General features: G+C 37.6%; 1 protein-coding gene across 1 annotated transcript in view; it reads left to right on the forward strand.

Moving 5' to 3' along the window:
* The first annotated feature begins 6,571 nt into the window (after positions 1-6,571).
* GABRG3 (gamma-aminobutyric acid type A receptor subunit gamma3) overlaps positions 6,572-14,173 on the forward strand; it is a 223,468-nt gene continuing 215,866 nt past the window's right edge. The window contains exons 1-2 of the mRNA XM_053455184.1: positions 6,572-6,855; positions 8,567-8,715. Coding sequence (XP_053311159.1) covers positions 6,803-6,855; positions 8,567-8,715 — 202 coding nt within the window. The 5' untranslated portion in view covers positions 6,572-6,802. The remainder of the gene's footprint in view (positions 6,856-8,566; positions 8,716-14,173) is intronic.

Below are 14,173 nucleotides of genomic sequence, written 5' to 3' on the forward strand. Positions count from 1 at the left end.
TTGTATACTGTAAGGCACATACCTCACAGCCCTTCCCCCGTATGCCAATCCAATAGGGGGATGTGGGCGTGAATGCCGTCTCTCCCACTTCCACCTTTAGTCATCACTTCAGCCATCTAATTCTTAATTCCCCTTGTCATAGGAGGAGAGCGTGGTTTACAAAGACAATGGTATCCAGCAGGAAGTTCAAGGGGTTACAGTCTGCAGCATCATACGCAAGGTCACTCCCAGCAGCACTATATAGCTTCCAAGTTCAATGCATATGGTGCTCAGTTATTCTGATGCTCATAGTGTGCCACTTTGTGTCCCTAGCTCTGTGATGCCTGCCATACTGATCCTGGTTTGTTTATCAGATTAACACTTTGCCTGTCATTCAGGACTGAGTAACATATTTCTGATTGCAATGGACTTCTTTACTACAACTCCTCTGGCTGGTTCCTTACATTTACTTTGCATTTCTTCTAGCCTACATATGTTCAGGGCTTAGCTGCCTGCTTCTTCTTTCTTGCACTAAAAAAATATAGTGGTAGGGAACAGGTGTCATGTTCCTAGAAGGCAGATTGTGGTCCATCATCAGTGGTCCAACAATGGGAGAAGGTAGCTCAGCAGCAAATAACTTTCTTTTTGGGAATCCTTAAAGACACCTTTCCACTCTTTGTCCTCCCACTTGACTTCTTTTTCTGCTATGTAAACTGCTGGTATCTGGAGGGTGGTGCTCATTTATCTGTAGAGTCTCCTTAAGCAACTTGGCTGTCTGTGCCCCTGTACCTTGTTTTGTTGTGATTACCACTTTTTCCTGTCTGACCTTGCCTGGGCTGTCTCTTTTGACATTTGCTTTCTGACTTTGCTGTCTGGTCTAACTATGGATTGATCTGTGTATGACCTTTGGCCTGTTCATTTGTCTCCACTATTGCCTGATCCTTGTCTGGTCTGTCTTCCTCCAGACCCGATCTGCTCTTGACTCCGGACTTTGAGGTTTCCTGCCCTCAGATTCTTCAGAATTCTTTAAATGGTATTCAGAATGGTATTCTGGACCAGCTAAGTTTTGTACTCACAAGTGTATGCCTTTTAATTGTTAAATCTCTTTATTCACTACTTTTGTTTCCTTGCAAAAAAAAAATAAAAAAATAAAATAAAATATATATATATATATATATATATATATACACTAAATGCTTTCTGCCTTTTCCTAATGCATATAGTATATTACATAATCCATCATACTTTGCACAAGGTTACTCAAATTTTCATGAAACAGAAGCCTAACTACCTCTCATGGAGCTCTGGGAAATGATTATATGGCGCAACAATAGAAAGGAAGCTTTGAAAGAATGATAAGAATTATACATAAAAAAATTGCTGACTTAACAATACTATTGTGTAACAATGAACATTTACACATTTTATGCAGATCGTTAATTTCCTAATTATGAACCACAATTACATAAGAAAGTAAATATTCTTTGTAATAAAATTATGTTTTACATGTGAGTACAAAATGTAATATGCTTAATAAGCAAGCTGTTCTAAGGTTTTATTTTCTGTTCAAATTACTTTAGATTGACTGCATTCTTATTTTTTTCTTCAATTCCCCATAGACACCTGATTATCATCAACAAAATGTGCTTTATTTTAAGTTATTTAACTTGTTTAAGTGTAATTTTTGCTGCTCCTTCAAAGTCATACATGGAATGGTTTCTGCACACATCATTTATGACATAAATCAGTTTTTATGCTGCCATAATAACTCTGCCATAAGTACATCCTGTAAAATCTTTCTAAAGATAATGGAAAAAAACACAAAAACAAGCAAATACTATTAATTTTATTTTTACCTACAGTGCAAGTGAAAACAAATCATTAAGATTGCAAATGGGTGGTAAGAATGATCCCTCAGCCCACAGACAAGGGTGTGATATATTTCATTGAAAAACTGGATAAACCATGAAGCATAATAGGGCCAGTCCTTAACCAAGTGGCACCTCAGACAAAAATACTCTCTGGTGCTTTCAACTTCGGTGTACAACGGGGATAGATTGCCACATTGGCCCTATTGAGAAATTGCCTGGTGACCATTTCGTTTTTGTGGGGGAAAAGAGAGTTAAATCTTTTACTCATAATTTGCCTTTTATTCTGCATCAGGATCAATGGCCAATCTAGGGCAACTGACCAACAAATTTTGTTGGTCCTGATAGCTACCTGGGATGCCTATTGCTAAGACCAGAACTGAAGCATATTCAATACTTGTCTACTATGGAAAGACAAAGTGGGTAGCCTATATTTACCGGTATTACATGGACCATTGTTGACCATCCTCCACTCATATTTCTCTGTGCCCAAGCATTTTGCATATAAATCTTTTAATGTTTTTATATTTGTATATTTTTCTTATGCAGGATAAGTCTATTTGTGCATTTGTGCACTTGTCTGCATTGCAAATCTGGAATTGCTTGTTATAAATTTAATCTGATTTAACATTTTTTTATCAACATGAAATTCATTAAATAAATGCGGATGCACATCTGTAAGCTGTCATAAATTATTCATTTCACATATCCTCAAACATGTATACTGTCATCAAATATTATTTGCATCTCCCAAATTCTGCACAAATATTGCCCTGTCATCTAATAATTAAAACCAAGCCTGATAAGTTTGGCCTCTGGAGATATTTGGAGAGGACATTGTTAATAGTACCTCACCATACTTCAGGCGAAAACCACAATTCAATATGGCCTTGGTAATAAAAAGGATACTTAAATGGATGTGTCCAGAAGATTCACAAAGAAGTTAAATATAGCAGTGCCAAAAATTGTTGGATTTTGATCCAAAAATGACTCTGGAGAGCTGTTACAATTTAAATTTTAGAGAAGAGAGCCAGTAGAATATAGCACATATCTCATTTCATAAGTATACATTTCTGCTGATAAATTGAAGTGTGCAAAACAATCTATAATACATCTATAATAAAGAAACATTAAACAAGTATTAAAATACATATACTTTTACTGGCTATACAATGTTACTATAATGTAGCTGCAAAAAATGTAATCTAAAACGTGTCAACTCAAAGAAGATGTCAGATTCCAGGTTGTTAATCGAAATTACCAGACAGAATCTAAATTGTTCCTGGGGTAAATTAGTAGAGTGACAGTTCACATGCTTTGTTGCAAGTAGGTATCATTACTCATGTGGTCCTTGTGTTTCTTTTAAGATAAGGAAAATTGTCAGTTTCAGACTATTATTCCGTTTTATAGGTTTTATCTTTCCCTTTTTTCTTTCAAGGCTACAATATATATATATATATATATATATATATATATATATATATATATATATATATATATATATATACATACTGCATTGATCATTTTTAAATACATTTGTATTAAGCATATAAACTCTGGAAATGTATAATATGCCATAATAGGGACAATTGTCACATATAATAAACAACACATTTCTAGAAAAATGTATCTTTTCTTTACATTCTGGCCTCTTTTATCTATTTATTGTTGGTAAATCATTATTTATTATTTTGAGAGAAAAGAAAGGGGGGGGGACAAAACCAAATAAGGGATGGAACCACAAGGAACAATGATGTCATTAGAAGCGATAGTACAAACATGTCAGACATTGATGCCAGTAAAATGAAACAGCATGATCTTATACTAGTTTGCAATTGACATGAATTTGGTATTGGTGGTTGAATAAAGTGCAGTAAACAATCTATTTCAATACAGGGTAGGCTGTCACCTATAATTGTTTGTTTAATTGCTCATCCCTTAGCTGCCTTTTCTCCTTATCATCATTCATTACTGTTGTTCTTGTGTTGCCTACTCTATAAGGGACTGCACTATGTATTTTCGTAGGTCACAATAAATAATGGGCTCTGGTCAAAGCCTGAAACATACCTGATCCAGATGAATAACAAACCAAGCATGATGTCAAGTAGCCTTTTATTTCCATAGGACACAGGTTCAAATGGACTAGATTGTTTGCAAGCAACAAACACAAATGCATATAAGGCAAATGCCTATTTGTACCACATTCTAGCCAACCAGTGGTTTCAAATGGCAAAATCACCATGTGTATGTGCATAAACAACTATAAACTATTTTAAGTATAGCTTAAGTGGCAGGAACTACACAGCATAACAGGGAAGGAGAAATGTGTTAGGCTGATGAACTTAAATAAGAATTTTGAATAAAAATGATGAGATGGTTTGCAAAATTATAGCAGCTGACATTATGATGTCATAATAGGCAGATCTATTATAGATAAGGTAGATAAGAAAGATAGATAGATAGATAGATAGATAGATAGATAGATAGATAGATAGATAGATAGATAGACAGACAGACAGACAGACAGATACATTTTGAATCTTTAGGGATGCATTGGACTATATGGACTATATCTTTTGGGCTCCATGAAAATTGATTTGGGAAGAATGGGGACCCCCTATTGTTAAAAAGCTGAGTATGAAAGAAACATAGAAAACTGACAAAGCTCGAAATCTTTTTGTTAAACTTTTTTTAAATTTAGACACTGTATTTATGATTTGTAAATACCCTTTAATAATGGAATGTATGTTTAGATGGCATCAATTATTTTCAACGTGCTTTTACTGTGATTAAGTGTAGAGACTCACCAAGTGCAGTAAGAGCCGGATAAACCCCCCTAGTGGATGATGTCAGAGGGATGTCGGCTAGTTTTCGGTTCTCTTGATTACTTTGGTTTCATGTAATCTGCATTTAGCAAGACATTCCCTGCATCGGCCGCAAGGGGATCCTGCAGGCAAGGAAGGGATTCCGCCACAAAATCCTCAGTATACAACACAGCCTCAGATAACTGCATTCAGGCAACTGGAAAGACGATCGCCGGTCCTTTTTCTTAAGAATAGTAAATTAATGCAACAGAACAGTAACTGGAAAAAATAATGTCAATTTCTGGCGTTAATTTCCTCGATCCCTCCTCTGAGAGAACCTGAATCCCCGGGTGGCAGAGCTGTCCACATCTGTGGTGCTGAATTGGGTTCGCTAAGGTTCAAACGATCAGGTGTCTTCCAGGGGAATCGTGTATGACACACATCTAGCCAATGGGATCATTCACACCATATTGCTATTTATTATAACAGCAAAACATGTGCTGAAAATATAATATTCTGGATAATCGGGAACCTTAACTAGCTAATTCCCGTTGGAAAGTACAATATATAAATATGTCTTGTTTTGTAATTTTACCTTTGTCATCAAGACTCTGTTACTGGTTCCCGGTGACGTAATCCAACATTTAATGCCTCATTTAACACTGTGTGAACCCCAGCTACCCGTTTGTCTGAAATGAGTGTGCACTGTATTAATTTCAGCGGTAATCGATGTGATTTTGAAGGAACACTGCGGGGGATCGCTTGACATTTCCTTCTGTACAGTACTGTTGCTAATGCTTTGTGTAGGTGAACTATCCGTACTCCCAGCGTGTAAAAACATTTCCTGAACTTGTTCTTTGTGTGTCTGGAACAGGCTACGTTCTGCAAATGTCATATCTTTACGCTAACGGCGTAACGTTAAACTCTTCCCTTCCAGATTCTTCCAGGTGTATTTTATGGGTCATCAAACCGATGGAGACACCGTTTGTGGTTATAAGTCTCTCATCCAGCATCAATATACCTGTCACAGCACACTGAACTTTATGCAACCACTGTAATGCTTTTGGAGCATCGTGAAAAAGAGGGTTACTGTACTTAATAAAGCAGAATATCCAGGTCCCAAACCAGTAGCTCTGTATGTGTTATCTATATGATCAAAAGAAGCTAACTGTACTTCCCAATGAACCAGATCACAGAGACTACTGTGTTTTTTAGCACTGATGTGTGATGCATGCAGTTAGTTTGGCAAGCAGGGAAGGATTCTGGACTGCAGCCATCGCCTCTGGTAGCCCCTAGTATCCAGACGCCTGTCTCTTGGAATCCCAATATTAACTTGCCTTGTTTGACATTCTGTGTGATAAGAGTCTGCTAAGATCCCCCGGTGATGGCTTGCAGACTGTATCTCTCCTCCTCAGTTTCTAAGTCTGCTTTAATAGCTAGGAGGATACCAATCACTATATGACTGGATCACACGGACACTTAATATACCGAAGCCTCGAGAGCAGTCCACCAATTCGCACTCCTCAGTGAAGATCACACTTAGGGACATCTGCTCTTGGGATGTTCTTTTTGGAGGGTCGATCAGGCTGCACATTTGCACATGTTCAGCTTAAATGCATAGGATTCAGGAACATGGTTCTTGTGGATCTAAATCCGTTCAGTCCCATCTTTGCTTATACAGAAGGCGTGCAGACTCGGGTGCTTTGATGCCTGTTGGAACTGGAGGTGTTATTACTCTTTGGAAATAGGTGTTTCTTCATTCACTGTGCCTTCTGTGCTTTATCGCTTTGGATTATCAGCTGCAATACTGTACACAATATGCAGCTGAAGGTGCATAGCCAGTAAGTGAAGAAGGGGGACTCTTTTATTCCACACAGCTGGCTATTATTATTATTATTATTATTATTATTATTATTATTATTATTATTTACTTATTAAAGTGCAGGCTTTTTTCTCTAACGTTGCGTTAGGGACCCTGCTTCATTTTCAGGAATATTGGAGCACCGCAAACATTCGCCATACTTTTTATATCTATATCAAGAAGGGTTCTAGTAAAGACCGATATCTGGAGATTCTGTATGGTGATTTGTGATCTAGAACATCTCTTCTCATTTTTTTTCTTCCGATCACCTGGCTAAGCCTCTCGCAGTCATGTCTGCTAAGCTTTTAGTGGCTTTTTCCTTATTGTCGATCTTTCAAGCTTGGTAAGTCTTTTAGAATATTGTATCTCATTCTGCTTTGCATCTGACAGTATTATAAACGTAATTGCAATGTGTTTTTCCCTCTGATTATAACTTGCTATTCCATCATTTCAATCACTCATCACACAAGTGATCGATTGTTCTCATATTAGCAAGCATATTGATTGGGGCAGCTTATAGATATGCTTGTTTTTTCTCTTTAGGAGAAAAAGTTGTGAAGTTTAGTATTATTTTTTAATATGTTGTGTGAATAAAGTATTTGGCATATTGCCATCCTTATATTATGTTACAGGAAAACATCTCAGATATAATATTATATATATATATATATATATATATATATATATATATATATATATATATATATATATATATCACTTTCCTAGCCATATCATCACAAATATGATTATATTTTATTTGTTGCTTGCCTTTTCTTTCTTCTTGTTTGGTAAATGAAGCATGCAAGACCAAGTTTTTCTGAAAATTAATGTGTCACAGAAATTTGGCAAATAGGCTATCATCCCTATGAATTTTGTGGTGACACACCATTAGATAAATGGTATCATCCCTGGAATCGAATAGTGAAACTACATTATAATTGTAAGAATAGTAAATTAATGTACTTCCCAATGAGCCAAGCTATTTGAATAACTAAATGCTTATCTGCTTGTAACATAAACCAATGCCTCTGTGGCTATGCACTGTTCTTGCTCTGAGACTCTGATTGCTGAACCCCATTTCTTAGTTGAATAACAAACTTACATGTATCTAAATTGCACCAGAACCAAAATGAGTTAAAGACATTTCCTTTTTACCAACATTATGTAGAGATGTAGCTGTGGGAGACCCTTGGCAATAATATTGTTTCATTCACATCTATTGACCAGCTAGTTTTTCATTTGCATGGTCTATAGTGATGCCTTGCAGCAGCTACATGGTAAACACTAAACCTTGGTCTTTTATTATTCACTGAAATCCAGGTGTGCTTTAAGCCAGTGAATATGTGGTTCATTTACTCTTGATTGCCAGATGGGTCAGGAACACATTGAAAATACAGTCAGTATTCAAACATACAGTATGCAACCCAGTGCATATTCTTAAGAAGGTTACAGAAGTCAACAAACTGAAGCTGGACTAAAAGAAAATAGCTCAGGCAAACTGCACGCAAAAAAATACAGCCATAATGTTCACTGTTCTGTTGATATACTTTAGGATACATTTCTTATGTCAGCAATCTTATGTAAGATTGGTGCAATTGCATTTATCATATTATCAAAGTTTGGGTTGGAAAGCTATGATTTCACTTTTTTATATTGCTATTTTTAATGCTATTGTCCAGTCACTGTCCTAAAGAGATGTGATATGGTTCGAATAAGCCAAAGCAGGGCTTCAGACATAAGGAAGGCTGGGAAGCCATACTGGAATACATGTTAAGGATTTAAGAATACAACATAATAATCAAAACATTGATATTAAAATATTGCTCTCAAAAAGTTACACACACACACACACACATATATATATATCGTTTCTGAATACAGAAAAATAATTTACTTAAAAAAATATCTGTATGCTTTATTAAATAAAAATAAGTCTCAATCAGGGGAAGTTAGTCTCTCCATGGTTTATTTTACAGTGAAATGAAAATATGTGTTTGTTTCAATAATAATCCAAAGAAGTATGATTTAAAATGTATGTATGTATTTGTTCGTAGCTCCAAAAAGATTGATGATGATGAATATGAAGATCTAACAATTAACCAAAAATGGGTTCTGGCTCCAAAAACACAAGATACTGACGCTACACTAATACTGAATAAATTACTGAAAGAGTATGACAAGAAACTGAGACCGGACATTGGAAGTGAGTATTTGTGTGTCATTTTTCCATTTGAAAACCTAGAATGCTTCATGCCACTGAAGTCCAGGAAACAAGACCACAATGCTGTTAATTACATAGAATAACATACAGTGCTCGTGAATAATGTTAAAGAGCTTTAGTTTACAATAACTTAAGGACACAAAACAGAGTGGGCTGATATAATTAACTTTCACAGCAATTAACAAAATAACATATATTACAAATACTGTTATCAGCACAACTTTACCTACAGTGTGCGGAGTTATAAAAACAATGTACGTTTTGTAAGCTTATATTAATTATTACTGAAACATTGAAAAAAAACAAAATCTATGATTGGTATAACCACTTTTTTGATGTATTATTTTAATTAATATAAAATGTATAACATACATTCACTTTCTAAAGAACATACATCGTTTTTTTGTTATTTTCAGGAGCATAAATAGAACTTCAAATAATATGTATGCTATCAAATGTGTTAGGACAGAAAGTGAAAAACCACATTCCTAAGAGTGATACAAACATGTTGTTTTATATTATTCTGCCCTGCATTATGAGTTGTAACGTTTTAGGGAATCAGCAACATCGATTTATTTCAGTTGGTATGGCAGGACATTAGGCCTCTTGGTCATTGTTGTTGAACAAAATATAAGAGCCATGGTCCCATCATCTTTTTCCATTGTTTTTCAAGTAAAAGATCAAAAATGGACAGAACATGTTAATATCAGTGCGAGTAACCCAAATCAGTAAAGTATATGTTTAGCAGTTTTCACAGTAAAGTAAAAAATAAATCAAAGAAATGCTAGTTACATCTCCTTGCTCAATATGAGTCTGTGTAGTCTCAAACCAGATGCCTGATTCTCTCTAGCCTAGTGTCAGGAGGAGGTGCATGAATGAGAGCCAAGCCATAATGTGTTAAAATGCTACCTCCCTCTTTTGCAGTAGGCGCTATTCTGAATTTGTGGAGACCTATATCTCTGGAGGGGTTGTTGATTCATATATTCAACAAGCCTGGGTTAGGCTCATCTCAGTTCACGCTGTTCACCCATCTCTGTTGTTTAAGGAAGAATTCACAGCAAATCATGCCAATGATATTGGAGTTATCAATACAAACGCAAATATGGTTTCTAACTTTCCCATGCAAGTACTCCTAGTAACTCATTTATCCAGCCAAGTAACCAAATATGAAATATTTTTTATTATTAAGCACCATTTGTTTTCCCCTAAAATAAATCATTAAGTGTTCAAATTAAGCAGGATTTGAAGTCTCACATTTTCCATCAGTGGTGAACACATATCACAGTTTGAGTAAAGGATAGTGTTTTACATATATGGAATACAACTGGCAGCAGTGTTGCCATGTTTTCTATTTGCATTTCATTTCAATACATCATTTACATGACTACGTATACATATAAAATCAATAAAAAAAATTGAAACAATACATGTGAGGCTCAGGACTAATAATGCAGTACTCTTTAGGGGATATTTTAGCTATAGTGCCTTGGGCTTTGTGCATACGTGGGCATGACTGCTACCATAAAAATCTTTTATATGAAACAGATACATGTTACATGCAAATTGACCTTCATTTATGTTCCAAACTCTCCTTACTTTCACATTCATTTAACATACATTTATAAAATTAATAATAAATATAATAATAAAAATATATTGATAAACTAATACATCAAACTCATCAGCTACAAAAATAATTGAAAGCATCTGTGTAAACAGACCTCTAGTTGTGTGTCTACAAAATATGTGGTGGAAAACCGTTTACGTTCGTTTCTCTTCACCTTCACAGTCAATGTGTAGCCATAGAACAAAGGGAAATAACTTCAGATGGAAAAGTCTTTTACCCTTAACATACACATTGCCAAGAACCTCTCTGTGAACTCAGTATGGAGTGCATGAATCTGCTTTTGGATATAAAATATCACTTTGATATCTCTTTCAAACATATCTACTACACCTACCAATGAACCTTTGATAGGAGGTGAATTTCACATTATTACTGTCCTTACATTAAAAGACCAGTTTTGTTCTGGATATAAAACTGCCATTTAACCTAATTTTGGTGTATATTTAGCATGATTTAGGTAGATGCATTTGTATAGAAGCTTAATATGTTTTATGGCATCCAACAACTTTGTGAAAATTGTGTACGTTTTTAACATTTCTGTTACGCCTATACATATACTTTGCATGACTCTGTGTCTAACTTATTGATATATAATACTGGTGGGAGAAATCTTATTTCCCCCTAGAAAGCTTATTTATTTCATCCATATCCTAGAACACTATTCATATTTACATATAGCTCCCTACATAGATTTTAATTTTTCTATATTTAATTGCAATTCACATATAACTCGTCTACCTTAACATTATTTTCCTGCAAATGCCACTGTGTTCGGTCTGTGGTTGTTACAAAACATACGGTCATATATCCTTGTAGCGATAGATTGACAGATACTCCGTGACGCAATGATTTGTAACAAGACTGATGGATGCCTATATGTTTAAGGTTTATTATTTACCAAGCACTTGTTTGGAACTCACCTCATTTGGACAGGGGGTACAGCCAAATGTTAAGCTCATCCAGACCTGCTCTTGCTGCCACTTGTTTTTGACATTTAAGCAAATATCGTAGCATTTCTGTATTCGCTTGCTGCCAGTGTCTATGTTACAACTAAAGCATTTTTTTAAGACTGCAGTGGTTCCCCTGTTGTAAATTAGCCTAAGAGAAATATAAATCCAGGCTTGTATGGTGGTAGTATCTGTTGTTTAGGTAGTTGTGATCATCTGTATGACCATTAATGTTAATATCACTACTAGGATTTAAATTTACTGTGGGATAGTATAAAGTGAATGTGCAAAATTCTGTAAGGTGCATAAGCATGATGTAGCATAGAAAAAATGCTCTGTGTGGAATAGTAGGCAATGATCAGAAGGTGTCAACTCATAATTTTCTTCAACTCATGTGTTCATCCTTCTAGTTTCCTTCTAACTCAGACTGTTAACACATACCTGTCACTTGTATATGTCCTTCACCACCCATGCAACAGCAACAATGCCTCTCACCTACCATGTAAATGTATTCTTCAACTTACATTCTTCATCAGTTGTCATAATCATTCCCACACATTCTAAATTCAGTAGAACACAGATTGTCTAGTAATGAACTGAATTTAAGGAATATGTTTATTTTAGTTAGATTTTCTACTTGATTAAGTGAAGACAGTAGACCAAGATTGAAAACTTTGGTTCTTTAACCTTCTTCCCCTGTTACTTTCCAGCCAAGTTACATCACAAACATATTTTCCCCATTCCTTATGATGCTAAGAACACCAGCTTTTCAGCAGTACAAAAGTAAGACCCCTAGGGCCCTAGACATATGGATGTTTGGGGCCCACTACACACATACATAAAAATAATTGTAACTGTCAAGCACCTGGCTTTAGGTTCCAGATACAGAGCCAGATTATGGTGCTACTGCTAGCAGAAATGGTGAAGCAGCTGTATTCTCCATTAAACTACCAGGAGCCCTAGAGTCTGGGGTCCCTAGAAACATGTTGTCAGGACTCGGGTGATCAGGTCGGGTAGGAGCCCATGCGCAGGGGATACTTGGGGTTCAGTATGTAACCCAGGGTGCATGATTATGCAAACAAAGACACCACCAACAGAAATCCAGGTAATGCAGTGTATTTTATGTATATAACAGAACCAGCAAATAAGGGTAATATAGTCTAAGCAAGTAACCGGACGTATGGCAAAATAAAATACAGGTAATAAGTCTTTTGGCAGGGAGCCCGCTTGGAAGGGCACGACAGACAGAGAGCCCGCTTGGAAGGGCACAAAAGGCACACAGCCCGCTTGGAAGGGTACGAAAGGCACACAGCCCGCTTGGAAGGGTACGAAAGGCACACAGCCCGCTTGGAAGGGTACGAAAAGGCACACAGCCCGCTTGGAAGGGTACGAAAAGGCACACAGCCCGCTTGGAAGGGTACAATAGCAGGGAGTCCACTTGGAAGGGTACAATAGCAGGGAGTCCACTTGGAAGGACACAAAAGCAGGGAGTCCACTTGGAAGGACACAAAAGCAGGGAGTCCACTTGGAAGGACACAAAAGCAGGGAGTCCACTTGGAAGGACACAAAAGCAGGGAGTCCACTTGGAAGGACACAAAAGCAGGGAAGCAGGAACAGTACAGGTGCAGAGCCACAGCAGGAAGGTCCATAGACTTCAATACAAAGGCCCTGACTGAAGGGCAGGGCAGGTTCATAAAGGCAGGGCAATCCAGGTAACAAGGCCCAGCTGGATGTATTCACTAGGGCTCAACCCAGGTAACAAGGCACACCTGAGTTCTGAGTGCTCCAGAGGGCGGAGGGTGGCCACTAGTGGTAGCAGATGTAAATGGCACAGGTATGAAAAAGCCATGGTTCAGGCAGCAAAAAAGTGGTTCCTGACAGTACCCCCTCCCCAAGGAGCGGCCTCCGGGTGCTCCTGGGACTGTAGAGAGGCAGTATCAAAACCTGTGGTAAGAACACTTAGCCCTAGCACGTAGAGCTTTTTCAAATACGTGCAGGTCCTCCTTTCTTACTACAGTTCCGTTAGAGGCAATGCCACAGTTTGAGGAAAGGTCATCTGCAGTGCAGTTGTAAGACATAGTGGTATTGGATGCTGGATACATAGACATGATGGCACTGTTCCGTACTCCCTCTTTCTTGGCTGTCCATGCACCAGGGGTCACGAAGCTGCCCTGTACCCAAGGCACCTCTGGGGGCCGGGGGGTAGTAACCGAACTGCACTGGTTCAAGGCTGGAGTGGCAGGCTTAACAGACTTCTGTTCAGGCAGCTGTTGCTCGTAACGGTTAAGTTCTTTACGATGCACAATTGTCCCGTCAGATGCTAGGATGTAACCAGGAGCCCCTAAGGAGTGTTTTGCTGTTTGGGGTCTACGATTCTTATTCCTGGGAGTGATGGGAGTGGTGGTCCCAACTGCACAAACAGCCGTGGGGTGATCAATTGCGGGTGTATCCGTTGTATCAGCAACAGAAACATCTGAAGACACACTGTCCATATCAGACCAGTCGGTTTCATCAGAGATGGTCTGGAGGTCATCCGACATGGCTACAGATGGTGCAGAAGTTCCAGGTACTGTGGATTGGTTAACCCCAGGATCACCAGGTTGGGGAAGAGATAGGGTGTGCTCCAGCTTTGATGCGTTGCTGTTGTCACATGCAGGTTCCTGGGCCTGGGGTTTGTTAGTGTGGGTTGCAGCGGGTTTAGCCGGTTTCAGAGGACATTGGGTGATCCAGTGTCCCTTTTTGCCACAGTAAAAGCAAGATTCCTCATCACGCCTTTGTTGCAATTGGGTTGCGGTAAGGGGTTCACGTTTCCTAGAAGATTCCTTTTTAATTCTGGTAACAGGCTTCTTGGATCTCTCAGGTGCTG

Source organism: Spea bombifrons, chromosome 2, assembly GCF_027358695.1.
Source record: "Spea bombifrons isolate aSpeBom1 chromosome 2, aSpeBom1.2.pri, whole genome shotgun sequence".
Lineage (NCBI taxonomy): Eukaryota > Metazoa > Chordata > Amphibia > Anura > Pelobatidae > Spea > Spea bombifrons.